This window comes from Bombus pascuorum, chromosome 7 (assembly GCF_905332965.1).
Source record: "Bombus pascuorum chromosome 7, iyBomPasc1.1, whole genome shotgun sequence".
In the NCBI taxonomy this organism is placed as follows: Eukaryota; Metazoa; Arthropoda; class Insecta; order Hymenoptera; family Apidae; genus Bombus; species Bombus pascuorum.
The window spans coordinates 15,521,086-15,538,914 of NC_083494.1; the positions used below are offsets into that span (position 1 = coordinate 15,521,086).

Sequence of the window (17,829 nt, forward strand, 5' to 3'; positions counted from 1 at the left end):
TATTATGTTGTTTATTATAGCATTGGGTTTTTCACTTTAACTGCAACTCTATTTCGTAAAATTATTTTTATAGGAGTTAATCCTGGATTATACCAATCGGTTAGACATGTCACGACCGCCCTGTCTTTCAGTGCTAAAGCTAAGGTATTGCCTTCCCGGTATGCTATTATGGATTTGTTACAAAATTTTGGTTTCTTTATAAGATTTGGCAAATTCTTCATATTTGTTAGGATTGTCCCAACGTATAACTTGTATAATATCTGTCTGCAAATATATGATGTTCCTGAGCACCAGGAATTTTCTCCAACGTTGTGTAAAAATGCAACAGTATTCTTGTTGATACCAGAAGATCAAATCTTATCAATTTCTCTCGGTTAATAATATAAATAAGTTATGAAATTATATAAAATATCCATAAAGAATAAATTTAAAAATCTTGAATATATCTATTTCATATTTCAGTGTATTTTATAGATAACAATAAGTTATTTGATTTAATATTGTTAGTGAAATATATGTTTTCAAACAATTTACACAAATCAAAAAATTTATTATTCTGCAGTAATAATATATACAGCAAAGTTTTCAAATGAAAAGATTATCTTAGACACATAGAGATGGTACGACATAAGACAACTAATTTTATATTTACAATATTTATATCATACGTTCTTAAATAAATATCAAAGAAGAAAAGTAGCTGTTTAACAAGTATGATCCATTCTGTTTTAATAATACAAGTAAATGTTACAAATGATGATCCTTATTTTTTATTACACAGCTAGTATTGCTTTTCAGTTAAATACTTGTTTTGTAACTGATTATAATCGCAATTCTTTTCATTCTTAATAGTACCATTTCGGTAAACCTAAAATATGAGACCTATAAAGATAGTACTTCTGCACTATACACATGTTCACAATGTTATCATATTTGACATATATATTTCTTCACGACTAGCACTTGCACATACTAAAAATTATCGATTTCACTGATTTCAAAATTATATTTTGTAATCACAGATTACATGGCCATATTACTGTCCCTAGATATTTCTACAAAAATTATTATTTCATAAATAGCAGTGTATTTGTACATTATATATAACTTACATGAAACGTAAATGAATATATGTATATATATTTAATTTTATAAAGAATATTTAAATGCTTTTATAACTTAAGGCTTTTAAACGTTTTAATTAAACGTAAACGCAATAAAATTAAACTATTGGATATTATTATATCCATTAAGAAGAGGAAGCTTTATCCGGAAATAACTAATGAATTTTTTCTATCAGAAAGATAGAAAGTGTTTGAATTAAAAATTATTTAACATTATACAAAGTGCACAATGCAAATTAAAAAAATTACAATTCTATAAAAAGAAATGCACTTAAAATAATTTGCTACACCTTAATATTATTATCTTCTATATATATTAAAGCATTTAGAATTAGATATAAGAATCTTGTGATTGTTAATTCATTTTGTAAAATTAGAAACTGGGAATATTACAATAGTAACTTTGGTATCATAAAACAGAAGTAGTTCATTCAGATATAATTTACACAAATGATAAATTCATTGCTATTTCTGCTTGCTTTTTTTTTTTAGATTAAAAACATTTCCACCTACAACACTCCACCTACTGCTGTCTTTACTCCTTCACCAAGCGCTAGAATTAAGTAACAGTGAAAAAGTTGGAAGTAATTAATTTTTAATAAAGAACAGTAAAGTAATAAGTTTAATGTTTAAAATATTAATATATTTAATTAAACTATTACGGCTTCAAAACTTTTTCAATGAATTTCTTCATGTCGCGCATTTCCTGTGGAAGTGATTATTATTTGAAGATGATTATTATATGAAATAATTACAATACAGAAATTTTATGAAAGCTAAGATGCTGCTTACCTCATCACAAGACGCATGCATCATCCCTCTATATGTTTTGAATTCTGTTTGTGTCATAAATTGTTTGAGAACTGATGCAGTCAATTGACCCCATCTGTATGGCACTATTGGATCACAATCACCATGACATTGCAGTAGTGGAGTATTTTTATTTCCTATTGCATCCTATAAGATATGCAATGTTATAAATGTTATGATATTGTAAAATATTAAGCATGAACGTAGTGTGAATATACACACAGCAGGGAATTTTTGATGCAAAGGAAGCCAAGCTGATAAAGCTATAACACCAGCTAAAGGTTCTGGAAATGTAAGAGCACTATATATAGCAAGAGCACCACCCTGACTAAAACCTCCAAGAACAATACGTTTTGTGGGTATTCCTGCTGCAACTTCTTCTGCAATTAAAGAATGTACCATTTCTGCAGCTCTGCGAATACCTTCTTCATCTTCAGGCCCACTTGGTTCCAAAGATCGTAAATCAAACCTACATTTATTGATATACATATTATTTATTATTAATGAATTATTATATAATTTTATATGATTAATAAGAATTGTAAATTAATTTATTATATTACATATTACTTACTTACCAAGAAGGCATTCTAAACCCTGCATTTAATGTTACTGGCATTGTAGGCCTAAAATGATAAAGCTAAATGATATATTTACTACCTAGATAAAAGTTAAAAAAAAGGTACTTAGATAAAATTACTAAGAGCTCTTATTGAGTCATATAGTGTTATTTTTATATCAATTATACATACGCAGTTGGACAAATAACTTTAATGTGAGGAGATCTTACTGCTCCCATTGAGCTAGCCCAACCATGACTATAAAATACATTAAATAAATTAAGAGATTATAAAATTGATATATTATATAATCATAAAAATTGCTATTTACCCTGTATCACCCAATCCATGGAAAAATATAAGCTGAAACAAAAATAGAATTATACTATTTAGAAATAATAAAATCAGCTATAAGAACGTATATTATTAATTTCTTCTACTTCTTCAAACCATGTGCGTATTTATTGAATAGAAGTATTTAACACTACAGTATTAATTTTTTGAAAATTATTTTTGATACTGATAGATTTTAATTTAAAAAAATAATTCAAATCTCAAATATAAAAGAAACCTAGAGTTATAAAAATATCAAACATATACTTAGAGTTTGTATGATAAAATTATGTCAAGAATAATTAACTTATGGTTAATTAAAAATCACTTTGCGCCTGGCATAACCAAAAATGAGACATCTTGAAGAGATTTTCCGCTTACTGTCGCTGTATGCCTGGCCGTAGCTGCTATCACCACAGGATTCACTGTTGTCATTATTCCTCGCTTTTTTGGACGGGCTGCAAGAAAACGGATAAAACGTATAGCAATTCGGTAAAAATCGTAAATATAGAATGGCGGAAGATCCTTCTTGACACTGCTTGAAATTCCCTAAAGCGAAAAGAGAGGGGTGGACAAAAGTTATGCGCATGCTTTACGAATCTGCTTTTAAATGAAAATCTAAATTATTACGCAAACCTGAAAAATTGCCCATTGTCAAAGCATAATTACAAAATACTTTATTATCATCAGTGACGTGGTAAAATATCTAATTTTCTGTAAACTATCCTTCACAAATCGTTTGAAATTGTCAAATAATTACAGATTAATATTCATAACAATGTATGTATAGCTGTCAAAGAATATACATTTCCTAGAAGTGTTACAATTAAAATCCTTTTCTTAAACGAACCACTGATTATATTGAAAAGAAACTAAAATCTCTGTGCAAATTGAATAGGAAGAAAATTTCATAAATATTGTTGCAATTTTCCAAATGCACTTTCCATTTGAATAAACTTAAAGATTCCTGTCTCTAGAAAAAAAATAATTCCTCCCAAAATATTAGTTAATTCTTATGGAAGTTGTGGATTTATAAAAGAAAACATATATCAAAGCTATTGTACTTTGAGAAAAACAATTTATATGTTAGAAGCAGCCGAATCTTTGATTTTTGAATTTCAATTAAAATACATCAGAAGAAGGAAATGCAAAGAAACGCCACCATGCAACATATTGACCAATCAGAATCGAAGAGTCTCAAGTTAGTTGAGCCTGCGACGTATACATTTCGGAATGCAAGTAGTGACCAGTGAAAAGATGGTGCTTTAATGGTTGAGACATTCGTTCCGTGGTCGTTCCTAGCCGACAAACCGTGGTTGCCAGCCATATTGTTTTACCGCAGTGTTTGTTTTGGTGCAGCCTAGTCAGAATACGAAGAAATCCGAGGGGATCGACACGAAGGAAGATAGAAGAATTAGAGTGCAGTTAAAGAAACTACTCAGGCAGTGCGCGTATACGGTGGTTTTGCTGTATTTTTCGGCATAATCATCGTAGCTCGCGGGCTAAGCCCATAATCTGAGTGTCAGTTGTGAACAGGACGGTAAAGGAGAGAAATGGCCTGCGCCACTCTAAAGAGATCTTTGGAGTTCGACCCGGTACATAGTCATGGTCGTCCTAGTAAACGACGAAGATGTGTACCAATGTGTGTTTCCCCCGGTACATCCACTCAAGCTAATTCCAGGCCACAGAATCCTTCGCCTTTTGGCGAAGTAACCCATAAACTGACGCCTGGTAATTACTTATAAGTTACGGCCATTTTTCTTTTTTCTATTTCATTCTTTCTTACCACGATACGACAGAGAAAGGATGGTTAAATATCAGCGATTTAAAACTTGAATTCACGACGTTTAAAAGGGGGAGGGAAGGTGCGGCGTTTAGGTAGGGGAAGATGCGTAAATCATATGGTAATGTAGTAACGGACATGGAAAATCAACTCCCCTTTTTTCCTTATTTATAAACGTTCATGTTTTTAGAAATTATTTGGTTTTATGATATTATGGGTCAATTATTAAAATAAAACACTTAAAAGTTGTAGTATTTATGTTTGAATTTACCATATTCCTAGCATTTTTTGATTGCTTCATCCCAGTAATTAATTTTTGTTATAAATTATTGATATTTTGACATAACTTCTAAAAAGTACATTTATTGTTTAGAGTTACCTTAAAAATTATATTGCTTTAGAGGTCGCTAGAAAAATACAATATTTTGAATAAAAATAATCTTTTTGTATATAGAAAAGATGGCTGCCAATATAAGAGAAGAGATCCGGAGACTGCATCGGCGCAAACAATTGCATTTTAGTCCTCAAAACAATACTGGTGATTCTTCAGATATGGAAGGTCCTGCCAGTCCTTCAAGCCCATCTGCTTGTGGTTCAAATTCATGTAGTTATAACCCTAGTGGAAAAGAGAAACCTTTATTTACATTCAGACAGGTTACTTATAACTTAAAACTTTAATTAGTTTATCAAACAGGAAGTCTGATCAATTAAATGATTTTATAGGTGGGATTGATTTGTGAACGAATGCTTAAAGAGCAGGAGACACAGATTCGGGAAGAATATGATCATATCTTAAATATGAAGCTTTCTGAGCAATATGATGCTTTTGTTAAATTTACCTATGATCAGATACAAAAGAGATTTGAATCTGCAGCTGCGCCAAGTTGTAAGTAATATTAATTAATTTGTTGATTTCTGAGAATATTTTCCTTATATTTTGAAATATATTTCATATTAATTTTGTGTAATGTTTCAGATCTATCCTAAAACAAGATTCTTATTTATAAGGATACTATGTTTCTGTGAAGAATATTAGGTGAGATATGTAATGTTAACATCAGATTGAATCATATGCCTGATATCAATTATGTAAAAGAATTGTTTCATTTCTTAACAAGTTTAATAAGCTTTTCTATTAGTTTTTCTTATTATTATAGATTTCTACCATGTGAGAAAAATTTTGCTTGAAATTTAAATCGAGCTATGCAGCACCACCTTGTTCAAGAACAACTTTAAAAAATTCAAACTACGACTTACATTGAGAAAAATGTTTCTGGTAAAAACATAAAAAAGAAAAAAGAAAAAAATTAGTGATGTAAGTTTAGTAGGTTTGCAGTAAACAGCAATCATACTACAAAAATCTACAGTGTATACTATTGAAACTAACAATATTTGTACTGGCCGATGTTAGAAATGCGCTGGTATCAGGGAACTGTAACGAGATTTTAGTTATGTACAAACATGAATACATGTAGGAGTTATATACAGTGCATGACTATGCTTGGAGTCAAGAACTTGACTTGCACAGGGTTCTGTAATATCACGTAACTGATTAAAAATAGATTAAAAAGAAATGTTCATTTCTTGCACATTTTAACAGCATGTGTTAAGAAATGACAAGCAATGATGCAAATAATTCCTTGTTAATTTAATAATACATGTATTAGGTATTGCTCAACCATATGCGAATACTCTTGTAATGCAAACATAAAACTGTATATTGAGGTTTTTGGCAGAAAGTACTGTGCATATGAAGAGAGATTACATAATTAAAACATATATCTATTGGGGAAAGTTGTTTTCGTTGAATCTTAGTTATATTTAATTTTTGTAAAATATAAGATAAATATACGCAATGTATTTTGAGAATCTTATTTTAACCATTGCGATATGAAATATTTGTTTTTGTGTGTATAATTTACTGCATATGTAAATTTTCAATGTAAGCAACATTTCCCCAAATATGAATGTGTTCGAACTTAAATGACGTACATAACTTGTAGAACTAAATTATCAATAATACTTTGTTCCTTTTTGAGATTAAGAATTAATCCTTGAAATCTCAAATAAATTATTCATGAATAGATTATTGATTTGTCATATTACTTAAATTTGTTGAGTTTTTATTATGTGTTAGCTTTTTTTTTAGCAAAAACATCATCTTGTTTAAAATACAAATATAAAAATTTGTAAAGAATTCAAGATAAGGTATAGTATGTAGCATTGTACGAACATATTGTCAAAAATGGATATTTGAAATAAAGATTTCATAAAATTTCGCAAATATTTCTGTTCCCTGGTAGCAACGACTTTCTTTAGCATAATAAAGCAGTAAATAATGGATATATAATACGTATACCTTTATTGTGCCTGTTATTAGACATGTTTATCGCGATAATTCTACTATATATTATCTAATGTTATCGATTTTTAAATTTTTAGTTTATAACCCTTCATTTTTATATCATATCTCGCGTTTCCTTGCTTTTTTTGGTATTTAAAAAAACAGTTTAAATGTAATATGAATGAGGCTTTCTTGGTTGCTGCATGCATTTTGTTTTATTATAAGATGACATTCACTCATTTTAAAAAACCATTAGGCATGAAGAAGTATTTAGCTAAAAGAATTACTGTGACCATGTTATGATTTATTTTTATTATTACCTAACATTTATATATTGACAAAATTTTAATTCCCTACCTGCAAAATCACATTTTGAAAGGGGGCATTAAGAATTGCCTTATTCATTCCCAAAAAGGTGTCTTTTAGTTACCAGAACAATTTGGGAACACAATATTAGTGTTCATACTTTCATACAACAATATACATGATACGTCAAGTGTTTGCCGACTGCTGAATGTGAAAAAAGGAAGGAATATAAGTGGTTCTAATTGTCAACAATAAGTAATATCTACTTCAGAAAAATATTGTTTACCATTAAAAAAAATTTTGTGAAAATATACCGATGAGATTCCTTATGAATTCAAGGAATTTAATTTCATTTAAAATACCTCCATATTACATTATGTAAGCACTTATTATTGAAATAAATATAAATATAAGACTGATCACGTGTGCTTCTTTATTTTAGCCTTTTTAAATTAACTGAATATATGTAGCTGCACATACTACCTTTTTATTAAATTAATTTAAAAAATATTTCATATATTATGAAATAAATTCACACTACTGATGGGCTTGACCATGTTTTCTAGTAGAAGGTATATGAACTACTGAGTCAGTTCCACAATATGCGTAACAAAATCCTTAGATATGTGTTCTAATCTCATTAACTAACTTGTGTAATAAACTAATACAATTAGTAGTATGGCTTCAAGGAAAGAAGCCCCTCCAAGACTATATGAAGTTCCCTGTTCTTGCTAAGAGATTGTCACTTCTGGGTGGGAAACAAACTTCTGCTAGTTCATTTAATTGGAGAAAAGGTGCCAAATGTTTCCTTTCTTGTTTTTGACTTTTGTTGTAGCCATTAAGGTATTCAAGAAAACAACTCCAAATGGTAAGTCATAAAGCATTAAAATACCAACATATAAAAATGTAATAGTTTTTTTTTAGAAACAATATTAGAAGAATTAGTTTTACTTTGACACAGTTTGTTTTCAAAATCATGATTTCTTGCTATCTACAGGGAAAGTCACAGTTTATCTTGGTAAAAGGGATTTCATTGATCATCTGGATACCATAGATCCCATTGATGGCATTGTTGTTGTTGAAAATGATTATCTTCAGGGACGAAAAGTTTATGGACAGGTAAGAAATAAGAATAAAGAACTTTAATGTACAAGATTATGTATATATATACATATCTAAGTATCATACATTATGTACATATATATCTTTTTGCACATGAAAAAGTCATTCCATTTATTATTTTATTATTCAGGTAACAACAACTTTTCGCTATGGACGTGAGGAAGATGAAGTTATGGGTGTCAAATTCAGCAAAGAACTTGTTATATGCCGGGAACAAATAGTTCCAATAAAGAGGGAAAAACAAGATATGACACCTGTTCAAGAACGTCTTCTGAAACGTCTTGGAGCAAATGCATATCCATTTTTATTTCAATTCCCACAAAGTTCTCCTAGTTCTGTTACATTGCAACCTGGAGATGATGATCAAGGAAAACCATTAGGAGTAGAATATACTGTCAGGATATATGTTGGTGAACATGAAGAAGATAAGGTAATACTCTAATTATAGTTAAATGTTAATTTATTAATAATGTATATTATATGTATATAAAATGTATGTAATTTATAATTTTCATATAGGGACACAAAAGGTCATCTGTTGCATTAGCTATAAAGAAATTGCAATATGCTCCACCTTCAAGAGGACGTAAATTACCTACCTCCCTTGTTTCAAAAGGATTTACCTTCTCTCAAGGTAAACTGAATCTGGAAGTTACACTTGATAGGGAGATCTATTATCATGGAGAAAAAGTAGCTGCAAATGTCATAGTTACTAACAACTCTCGAAAGGCAGTCAAAAATATTAAGGTATATACATATATATATATATATAATGTAATGGAATAATAGTGGTATTGTATCTAGCAGTTAATTATAATATCTATATATTTTAGCTCTTTGTGGTACAACACTGCGAGGTGACAATGGTTAATACTCAATTTTCTCGACACGTGGCTAGTTTAGAAACACGTGAAGGTTGTCCAATCACACCTGGAGCATCCTTTACAAAGCAATTTTATCTTGTTCCATTAGCTAGTAGCAATAAGGATCGTCGTGGAATTGCCCTTGATGGCCATTTAAAGGTATGCAACATGCAACATAATTAAAAATAAATGTCATTTTTATTGCTGTTCACACTTTCATATACTTTTGTTGATATTATAGGATGATGATGTGAATCTTGCATCTTCAACTATGGTAGCAGATGGTAAAACTCCTAGTGATGCTATGGGCATTGTCATCTCTTACTCTATTCGAGTAAAATTAAATTGTGGCACTTTAGGAGGTGAATTAGTTACAGATGTTCCATTTAAACTAATGCACCCAACTCCTGGTAAATAAATTTTACTATTTCATATATTAAATATTTTAATATCAAATATATGTGATAATAATAATAGTGAAATAATTTATTTTCGAAATTTTATTATAGCATTTATAACTATTACTTTATTATTATAGGAACTGTAGAAAAAGAAAAGGCTACTTTAAAAAAGAATAAGAGTATTGAAAGGACACGATATGAGAATTCCTGTTATTCGAATGATGATGATGACAATATCGTGTTTGAAGACTTTGCTCGTTTGCGCTTAAATGAACCAGAGTAAAAAAGGAACATTTGCAAAAGGACAAATACTTGTTTTGAAAGAATCTTAGATTCACAATTCTTTGTAGTAAATTTAAAACAGAGTATAGTAGAACTATATGCATATACGTAGAATTTGTTGATTCTAGGATTCTTTTGATATGAGTTATGTCTAAGAATTGAAAGAATAATAAGAGGTACAGAAGGCAAACAAATTATAATATCCATATGCGCTCATTGGTATATAGAATCGACTATTAATATATCAAGAAAGATGTAACAGAAAAAAGTACAAAAAAAACGGAAAGCATTATAAAAAAATTTATATCGTCTTATAATTTCTACCCGGTGGTGGTGGTCGGTTAGAAATTCACATAAAGACGAAAAAAAAAAAAAAATTAAGTAAGCTTAATAAATAACTTATATTCGATTAAGATTAAAATCTTCCCACCTTACCAGAAGTGACATGTATGTTATTATCTTTGATTTATGGTGATTATAACGTGTCTGTAAATGTTCGTTTATTACAAACTAATGACATTGTTAAGCCATATCTGTATATTAGAAGAGAAATATAAAAATTTCGAAATATTAATTTTTGAGTTTTTTTGCTTTATATTTCGTTAAAAATTTGCTTCAAAAGAAAATAAAGAGAATGAATATTTACCAAACCCAGAAAATTATTTATTTTATGATTATACAAAATATTACAAGACAACAGTCAATCAGTCTTACAAAACATCGTTAAATATTTACCAATGTTGACTGTATTCTGATTAGTCATACATATGCGAATAATATTCTTGATATGCTTGAATATATGCTTCTTTCTCCACGGGAGTCATTTCTGCTATTAACGCATCATTTACATCTGCAATGGCTACTGTTTTTCCTGCAACAGTTACAGTTGGTACAAGATCTTCATCTTCAGAGTCCATGGTTTCTACTTCTCCTAAAAAGATTTAGTATATATGAATATTTTTTAAAATAATAATATTAATATAATAATTCTGCAATGCATTTTAAACATTTTGTGAAAATGATACCTGTATCAATAGCTTGCATTTCAGCAACTTCTTCATTATCACTGCTATCACTAGATTCTTGAGGTAATACGGACTTTATAGCAGCTGCTGAATTTGTTCCTCCTTTTTTCTCATGAGCCAATAATACAGACATTATATCTTCACCTTGTTTGTTATTGGTTGATGTAGTATTAGTAGCAGTAGCTGCAGCTTTATCCAAAATGTTTTCTTGTGTGTTAACTCCATCAGGCTAAATCGCAATATTATTAATGAAAGATATAACAAAACATTAGTACTAAATTTTTAAAACAAAATTTACCTGTGAGTCAGAGTTAATAACAGTACTTTCCATCATCCAAATTGGTCTTTCCTTCCTCCTGTTTGCTGCATTATCATCGATACAATCATCACCAATTGTAACATCTACTCTTGTATCTTCCACCATGAAACCTGATGATCTGGTAGCTTCACCAGACCACTGCTCACCAGGCGCTCTTAGACTGCTTGGTTTCCTTGTATCAATACTAAAAGGAGAAGATATAAATAATATTCAAGAATTTTGGCATATTATTAATAATTCCATTAAAAATCTATACCCTTTAATTGTATTTATATCAACTGGTTCAGGTTCCAATATTTCAGGAGCTAATTTAATACCTTCTACCTCCCTTAATAAAATATAAAGAGGTTCTAGTTGTTCATTGAATTTAGCTAATAATAGTCTTGAATCTTTTTTAGGAAGGGCAGATTGGTCTTCTTCCACTACTTCACGGCAATATGTACATCTAAATTCACCAGTAGTCATATCAAATAATTGATCTGCCTATATTATATTATAATAATAATTATTATATTATATTATATTATAATAATAATAAGTATTCTATTGTCACTAGGTTTATGAGGTAATAAAGTTGTGTTTCTCAAATTTACTTCATATTTTGTTCTTTTTACTTTTACATATTATACAACTGAAAACTTTGAAAAACACTGTACAATTTATAAATAATTTACATACCTCAAGATCAGTAAACGTTTTTAAACAATTTGTACATTTAAAACTGGCCCTACTAGTTGCATCTCTTTCTTCAGTTTCCATTCTTTTTCTCATTAAATCTAGTTTATATTTTACTACATTTACAAAAGTCTAAAATATAAAAATGTACAATAATTTGCTTGATAAGAACAATGGAGGTTAAATATTTTGTTTTACCTTATAATTAATAAAATAATAGTTGACTTTTTGTGCTTTTCCATCTGATCCAGTTTCCATTTTTAATCTAACTTGTATAAATTTATCATTACGTAATGTAGATATTCTAGCTCTTAACATCTTGCGTTCAAATTTTAACAGTTCACAAATGTCATCTTCTTTCATACCTAATAAAACATAATAATATAATCATGCATTTGCGATAGTATAATAGATAACTTATATCCAATTCACTTACATGGATTTCTAACTAGCATATCAACAATTAAAGCATCTTCTATTGTATAAAACCCACGTACTACTAAACGTGCTAATTGTTTTAAACTACTGGGAACTTCTGTAACAAGTCTTTCTTCACCGCTCATCTTGTGTTTAATTACATATAATAAAATATTAGTACTGAAAAAATTTGTACAAGTTATTAAACCCTATTATTAATCTGTAGATAAATTATATGTATTTTTCCACTTGTACAATACATTTTACAACGTGTTAGCATTTTATTAACTTTTTAATTATCTTGGAATAATGCTATTTTTAATTATATATTTCATGCAATTTAAATTTAATATAAGATACATTACATTTTTCTAATATAATGTAAGAAACCAAAAACGAGAATGTGAAAATCCTTGTAATTGGCTCTGGGCCTAGAGTACAATAAATAATAATAATAATAAAAGAATTTCGCACAATTTATAATTTTAAGGTTAATTTGTAACAAAATATTAACCTTTAAAGTAATTTAAATAGTACATTTATCATTAAATATTTTGATTAAATACGAGTATAAGCAAATTAAAATATGTATTACAATATCAATTGTATGTTCTCTCAAAAGAAGTAAAAAACTAACGAGTCAAAATACATTATTTCATTGTTTGATTAAATATGACAAAACACCGTTCTAACGGACGCTTGTTTATGAGTAAAATAGTTTTTAGGTTATGTATTCATAATAGAAAATTATCAAATAACTACCTGTCAAACAACAGAAATAAAGAAACAGAAAGGTACATTTTTATATAGTTTCATAAAAATTATTGATGGCTGCAATCGATAAAGTTAAGATTATTGTTGTTGGTGATTCTGGTAAGGATATGTATATGAAGCAATTCTATAATATCTTTTTGTTATTGTCAGTATCTGTTATTTTGTTTATCTATCTATTATTATTTAGTATTTCGTGTTAATTACAACATAAATGTCATATTTATTACTAGAATATATTTTTCAAGCTTATTTAATTCCTTAATTTACAAAAAATTATATCTGATGTATTTCATACATATTTTTATGACATTATTTGTAGGTTATCTATTTTTTTTTCTTTTTTTTTACACCTATGTATATGTAACTCCTTACGATTAAATAATTGTTAAATATTCTTCCTTTCTTATATCTAGGCGTTGGAAAAACATCATTAACACATTTAATATGTCAACAACAACCTATTAGGAATCCTTCATGGACTATAGGTTGCTCAGTGGAAGTTAAATTACATGAATATAAAGAAGGAACTCCTAATCAGAGAAGATATTTTATTGAATTATGGGATATTGGAGGAAGTCAAAGTCATAAAAATACAAGATCTGTTTTTTATAATCCTACAAATGGTATAAACATGAAATATATAACATTAAGGATTTAAAGTAAAAAATTTAGAAATCATCAATCATTATTAACAATACAGGTATCATATTAGTTCATGATTTAACAAACAGAAAATCACAGCAAAATCTTCAAAAATGGCTTGAAGAAGTTTTGAGTAAAGATAATAATTATATGAAATCAAAGCCATTTGATGATTTTGATCCTGAAAAATTTGTAGGATCTACACAGGTAATGTTAATTATTTTTGACGTAATTGTATAATTTTTTATCATGTTCTTTTGTGCAAATAAAATTACTTTTTTAGATACCAATTTTAGTTATTGGTACAAAATTAGATCTAGTTGCTGAAGTCAGATCAAATGTACATAGACGTTCTTCAACTATTGCAGAAGAATGTGGTGCTGATGAAATATTTTTGGTATATCATTTATTTTTTTAAATTATTACACACTGATATTATTGTTTTCAAGTTAACATTCTTCTTAGGATTGTCATCAAGTGAGATCACTAGCTGCTGGTTCTAGCTCTTCTGTTAAATTGAGTAGGTTTTTTGATAAAGTTATTGAAAGACGTTATTATTCGTTAAAAGAAGGAATCAATTCTGACAAACGAAGACTGCCAATGTATAGTGCTCCATACAGTTCTAAAATTTATCATAATGATTGAAATTCAGAAAATTCATCATGTCTACTTTAACATTAATAGAATTTTCGTTCCTAAATTTCTTGTATTACATTCCTAATTTACAGCAGAGTGCAAGTCATTAAAATGAAATGTTATAAATAATTATTTTGAAAATAGTGTTAAGATGTTATATAACTATATAAAATAGTGTTATTTATATACAAAATATAATAAAATTATACATTTTGAATTAAAATATTAAACGTATTATTTCTTATATAATTAGGCTTAAGAACATTTATTTAATTAAAATATTGAAAAATGAATAGTATTTTATATCTTCTTTTTTTTTTTGTTTGTGAATAAAGCTTTATGCATCAATATGGACCCTTATGAACAGCCATTAATAAATTGCATCTGATGGTTCCATATTTCCTTTTTAGTTACGTCATAACATAACGCGCGGTAGATAATTTTTCAAACTGAATTTCTTTGTACATGAAATTTCTTTCTAATAATATTAAAATATCATGAAAGAATCAGTTTTAATAAATAACAACGAAGGAAGAAAACAGAAGCGTAAGTACATGATTTGATTATATATTTTCCAGTTATTCAATTCTTCATATTTATCAATATCATGTCTCACACCTACCTTTTTAAATTTCCTAGTGTGGGTATTCTATTTTAAGGTAGATACATGTAATGTATTTTCATATGTAATATAAAGGTTAACATGCTGATTGTCTGTCAAACATAAATTCGATAAATATGTGAATATCTTTGATCATATACACTAGAAAGTTTTTCTATATTTTGTTAATTTTTTAAATTAAATGTATATTTGTCAAATATTTATCTGTAAGAATAAGTATTTACCTAATCTGGCGTTTAATAATATATATAAGTAACATACATAGATAACAAATTATGACCTTTCCTTTAGGACATCTTTCCCATGATGACTTACTTGTTACCAAAAAAATTTTTTAATCAAAACTATTTTACAAATTTGTCCAACAAATTTGTACAACATATTCAACGTCATGCATATGTTCATGATGTTAGTTTAATTGAGAAAGGCCCAATTATTATGTTAAAAAATAAAATTGCAAAAGGAGAACTAGTGGAAGATGAACATCAAATGAAAGTTGCTAGAACATTGCAGAGCATTTATGAAGAAATAAATGGATACAAACCTGAAGAATTCAACTTATTAGATAAATGGTTGGGTAGGAAAAGAAAACAACCACCAAAAGGACTATATATTCATGGAGCGGTTGGTGGAGGTAAAACAATGTTAATGGATCTTTTCTACAAATGTTGCCAGGTATTATAGTTTATAGATCATATAATTATTGCACATGGATAGCCACAAAATATTATTAATTAACAATTTGGCAGTTCATAATACTTTTCAGCATAATTCATGCACATAATAAAATAATTAATGCAATAAAGCAGTTACTTTATATAGTAAAGGTACTGATGACAAAAAAATTTTCTTTGAACTATGATAAAGGTACTCTAAATACTATAATTACTACAAGTAATATAAATGGTTTTCCATATGCAGTTCATTACAAAATAAATCTTTTAATTAAGGAAACAAGTAATTATCTTGAAATGTATTATTTTAGATTGAGAATAAAAAAAGAGTTCATTTTCACTCTTTTATGCTTGATGTACATAATAAAGTACACGAAGTAAAGAAAAATATTGTACGAGATGTTAATAGTACTAAACTCCAACCATTTGATCCAATACCACCAGTTGCAAAAAGTATTACTGAAGAAGCTTGGTTACTTTGTTTTGATGAATTTCAGGTTCACTTCTGAAATATACAATCAGTTATTTATGAATTAATGTAACACGTATTAATAAAAGATTATATACATATATATATAGGTAACTGATATTGCAGATGCTATGATATTGAAACGTTTATTTACTGAACTCTTTAATAATGGAGTAATAGTTATTGCAACTAGTAATAGAGCACCCGATGATTTATACAAAAATGGACTACAAAGAGGAAATTTTATTCCATTTATACAGGTTTTAAAAAATTATTGCATTATAAATTCCCTAGATTCAGGGGTAGATTATAGGCTGAAAACAGGACTTAGAGATGAAAAAATTTATTTCATGTACGTATAGTGATGCATAAATAAGGCATGTAATAAAATACTCCTCTCTAAAAAATGGTAAATTTTTATAGAAAAGGAGAGGATGCAACTAGTGATGTGGACAAAGTGTTTAAATATTTATGCTCAAAGGAAAATGATGTTGTGAGGTCTCGAACTATTTCCATAAGAGGTCGTAATGTTACATTTGAAAGAACCTGTGGTCAAGTGTTGGATTCAACTTTTGAAGAATTGTGTGATAGAGTAGGTTATTATAAATTTTCATTAGGTATTTATAATATAGCGAGCAATTTTTTTATTTGCAGCCACTTGGTGCTAGTGATTATTTAGAACTAAGTCAAGCATTTCATACAGTTATTATAAGAGATGTACCACAACTAGATTTTCGTCTTAAATCACAAACCAGAAGATTTATTACATTAATTGACACACTATATGACAATAAGGTAAGTTTATGTATATTCTATCTACTCTTCATATTTAACAATTTAAATCATTATAAATGTTTATATTTAAATAAAAACAAATTTTTGTCAGGTACGAGTTGTAATATCTGCAGCTGTTCCACATACAGAACTTTTTATCCCACAAGGAGATAGTGAATATACAGATGAAAAACGAATGCTAATGGATGATTTAAAAATATCACACGGTTCAGTAAGTTACGAAACAAAAGTTGTTGCTTTCATTAACTGATATATAATTTTATAACTTTGTATCTTCAACAGGACAATTACAAATCTAATCTTTTTACTGGAGAAGAAGAACTTTTTGCTTTTGATCGCACTGTATCTCGACTTTCTGAAATGCAAACCACCCAGTATTGGGAACAATGGCAACATTATAGATAATAATAATTTAAATTAGTAAAAATTTTAGTAGTTTTGTTTAGTAATTTTTTTAATCTTGATGACTAAATTGCAAACTGTTGGTAATAAATTTTCAAAAAAATAATACTATTAATTTGAAAATGTAACAAGTACATTCGAGTACACTATATCAAAGATATATCAAATTAGCTTAAAATGTATCAAAATATATTACAGAAAATATTTATAGTATTTATTACTATTATGTAAATTTATTTATTATATATTTCATTATACATAATATTCAGCAATAAACAATTGCTATAATAAACTTAGATGTTAAATAATATTTAATATGTATCAATAATTATAAAATAAAAATCGACAATTTCAATTCTTCATTCCAGAAATAGGCACGACAAGACAGCTTCTATGTCACAATTGCGACTTTATCTGAAGAAAAATATTCTTAATGCTTTTATAAATAAAA

At 28.1% G+C, this 17,829-nt stretch overlaps 6 protein-coding genes and 2 long non-coding RNA genes across 11 annotated transcripts; 4 read left to right on the forward strand and 4 right to left on the reverse strand.

Annotated features, from left to right (window-relative positions):
- Positions 1-529: 529 nt before the first annotated feature.
- LOC132908588 (acyl-protein thioesterase 2) lies at positions 530-3,401 on the reverse strand. 2 transcript variants are annotated; one of them, XM_060962705.1, is made up of 7 exons: positions 3,209-3,401; positions 2,826-2,857; positions 2,687-2,752; positions 2,513-2,560; positions 2,157-2,403; positions 1,917-2,081; positions 530-1,830 (listed from the first exon to the last, which is right to left on the reverse strand). In XM_060962705.1, the coding sequence occupies exons 1-7, from the start codon at positions 3,260-3,262 to the stop codon at positions 1,783-1,785; spliced, it is 660 nt and encodes a 219-aa protein (XP_060818688.1). In that variant the 5' UTR covers positions 3,263-3,401; the 3' UTR covers positions 530-1,782. The 2 variants fall into 2 exon arrangements, with proteins under 2 accessions (XP_060818688.1, XP_060818689.1); XM_060962706.1 differs by lacking the exon at positions 3,209-3,401 and adding an exon at positions 3,095-3,113.
- Positions 3,402-4,038: 637 nt separating this feature from the next.
- On the forward strand, positions 4,039-7,679 carry LOC132908591 (akirin-2). Its single transcript, XM_060962708.1, has 5 exons — positions 4,039-4,558; positions 5,065-5,264; positions 5,334-5,496; positions 5,587-5,646; positions 5,768-7,679. The coding sequence occupies exons 1-4, from the start codon at positions 4,381-4,383 to the stop codon at positions 5,595-5,597; spliced, it is 552 nt and encodes a 183-aa protein (XP_060818691.1). The 5' UTR covers positions 4,039-4,380; the 3' UTR covers positions 5,598-5,646; positions 5,768-7,679.
- Positions 5,140-7,108, reverse strand: LOC132908596 (uncharacterized). The gene is made up of 2 exons (XR_009658378.1): positions 6,970-7,108; positions 5,140-5,593 (listed from the first exon to the last, which is right to left on the reverse strand). It is a non-coding gene; the product is annotated as an uncharacterized LOC132908596 (long non-coding RNA).
- On the reverse strand, positions 7,414-7,902 carry LOC132908597 (uncharacterized). The gene is made up of 2 exons (XR_009658379.1): positions 7,547-7,902; positions 7,414-7,464 (listed from the first exon to the last, which is right to left on the reverse strand). It is a non-coding gene; the product is annotated as an uncharacterized LOC132908597 (long non-coding RNA).
- A 74-nt stretch (positions 7,903-7,976) lies between these two features.
- On the forward strand, positions 7,977-10,502 carry LOC132908571 (arrestin homolog). Its single transcript, XM_060962666.1, has 7 exons — positions 7,977-8,128; positions 8,258-8,379; positions 8,513-8,812; positions 8,902-9,129; positions 9,216-9,404; positions 9,487-9,655; positions 9,784-10,502. The coding sequence occupies exons 1-7, from the start codon at positions 8,062-8,064 to the stop codon at positions 9,927-9,929; spliced, it is 1,221 nt and encodes a 406-aa protein (XP_060818649.1). The 5' UTR covers positions 7,977-8,061; the 3' UTR covers positions 9,930-10,502.
- A 67-nt stretch (positions 10,503-10,569) lies between these two features.
- Positions 10,570-12,703, reverse strand: LOC132908569 (general transcription factor IIE subunit 1). Its single transcript, XM_060962662.1, has 7 exons — positions 12,384-12,703; positions 12,146-12,312; positions 11,951-12,079; positions 11,529-11,755; positions 11,252-11,456; positions 10,954-11,182; positions 10,570-10,859 (listed from the first exon to the last, which is right to left on the reverse strand). The coding sequence occupies exons 1-7, from the start codon at positions 12,508-12,510 to the stop codon at positions 10,684-10,686; spliced, it is 1,260 nt and encodes a 419-aa protein (XP_060818645.1). The 5' UTR covers positions 12,511-12,703; the 3' UTR covers positions 10,570-10,683.
- A 264-nt stretch (positions 12,704-12,967) lies between these two features.
- Positions 12,968-14,510, forward strand: LOC132908587 (rab-like protein 3). The gene is made up of 5 exons (XM_060962704.1): positions 12,968-13,237; positions 13,552-13,761; positions 13,839-13,987; positions 14,064-14,177; positions 14,246-14,510. The coding sequence occupies exons 1-5, from the start codon at positions 13,192-13,194 to the stop codon at positions 14,423-14,425; spliced, it is 699 nt and encodes a 232-aa protein (XP_060818687.1). The 5' UTR covers positions 12,968-13,191; the 3' UTR covers positions 14,426-14,510.
- Positions 14,511-14,817: 307 nt separating this feature from the next.
- On the forward strand, positions 14,818-17,688 carry LOC132908566 (putative ATPase N2B). Of its 3 annotated transcripts, none has more exons than XM_060962659.1 (8): positions 14,818-14,962; positions 15,330-15,713; positions 16,024-16,209; positions 16,292-16,533; positions 16,605-16,773; positions 16,836-16,976; positions 17,068-17,187; positions 17,259-17,688. In XM_060962659.1, exons 2-8 carry the CDS (start codon positions 15,342-15,344, stop codon positions 17,379-17,381), a joined length of 1,353 nt encoding a protein of 450 aa, XP_060818642.1. In that variant the 5' UTR covers positions 14,818-14,962; positions 15,330-15,341; the 3' UTR covers positions 17,382-17,688. The 3 variants fall into 3 exon arrangements, with proteins under 3 accessions (XP_060818642.1, XP_060818643.1, XP_060818641.1); XM_060962660.1 differs by lacking the exon at positions 14,818-14,962 and adding an exon at positions 15,020-15,075; XM_060962658.1 differs by lacking the exon at positions 14,818-14,962 and adding an exon at positions 15,090-15,244.
- Positions 17,689-17,829: the final 141 nt, after the last annotated feature.

Bases quoted from the DNA above. Each gene is read 5' to 3' on its own strand.
- LOC132908571 (XM_060962666.1), top strand. From the start codon at position 8,062: ATGTTTCCTTTCTTGTTTTTGACTTTTGTTGTAGCCATTAAGGTATTC. The intron at 8,380-8,512 runs GTAAGAAATAAG...TTTATTATTCAG, and splicing joins GACGAAAAGTTTATGGACAG to GTAACAACAACTTTTCGCTA. The intron at 9,130-9,215 runs GTATATACATAT...TATATATTTTAG, and splicing joins AGGCAGTCAAAAATATTAAG to CTCTTTGTGGTACAACACTG.
- LOC132908566 (XM_060962659.1), top strand. From the start codon at position 15,342: ATGATGACTTACTTGTTACCAAAAAAATTTTTTAATCAAAACTATTTT. The intron at 16,534-16,604 runs GTACGTATAGTG...AAATTTTTATAG, and splicing joins GATGAAAAAATTTATTTCAT to AAAAGGAGAGGATGCAACTA. The intron at 16,774-16,835 runs GTAGGTTATTAT...TTTTATTTGCAG, and splicing joins TTGAAGAATTGTGTGATAGA to CCACTTGGTGCTAGTGATTA.
- LOC132908588 (XM_060962705.1), bottom strand. From the start codon at position 3,262: ATGACAACAGTGAATCCTGTGGTGATAGCAGCTACGGCCAGGCATACA. The intron at 2,858-3,208 runs GTAAGCGGAAAA...TTTTTGTTTCAG, and splicing joins CGGCCAGGCATACAGCGACA to CTTATATTTTTCCATGGATT. The intron at 2,082-2,156 runs GTGTGTATATTC...CATATCTTATAG, and splicing joins TGCATCAAAAATTCCCTGCT to GATGCAATAGGAAATAAAAA.
- LOC132908587 (XM_060962704.1), top strand. From the start codon at position 13,192: ATGGCTGCAATCGATAAAGTTAAGATTATTGTTGTTGGTGATTCTG. The intron at 13,762-13,838 runs GTATAAACATGA...TTAACAATACAG, and splicing joins TTTTTATAATCCTACAAATG to GTATCATATTAGTTCATGAT. The intron at 13,988-14,063 runs GTAATGTTAATT...TTACTTTTTTAG, and splicing joins AATTTGTAGGATCTACACAG to ATACCAATTTTAGTTATTGG.
- LOC132908591 (XM_060962708.1), top strand. From the start codon at position 4,381: ATGGCCTGCGCCACTCTAAAGAGATCTTTGGAGTTCGACCCGGTACAT. The intron at 4,559-5,064 runs GTAATTACTTAT...TTTTGTATATAG, and splicing joins AACCCATAAACTGACGCCTG to AAAAGATGGCTGCCAATATA. The intron at 5,265-5,333 runs GTTACTTATAAC...ATGATTTTATAG, and splicing joins CTTTATTTACATTCAGACAG to GTGGGATTGATTTGTGAACG.
- LOC132908569 (XM_060962662.1), bottom strand. From the start codon at position 12,510: ATGAGCGGTGAAGAAAGACTTGTTACAGAAGTTCCCAGTAGTTTAAAA. The intron at 12,313-12,383 runs GTAAGTGAATTG...ATGTTTTATTAG, and splicing joins TATGCTAGTTAGAAATCCAT to GTATGAAAGAAGATGACATT. The intron at 11,183-11,251 runs GTAAATTTTGTT...ATTGCGATTTAG, and splicing joins TTATTAACTCTGACTCACAG to CCTGATGGAGTTAACACACA.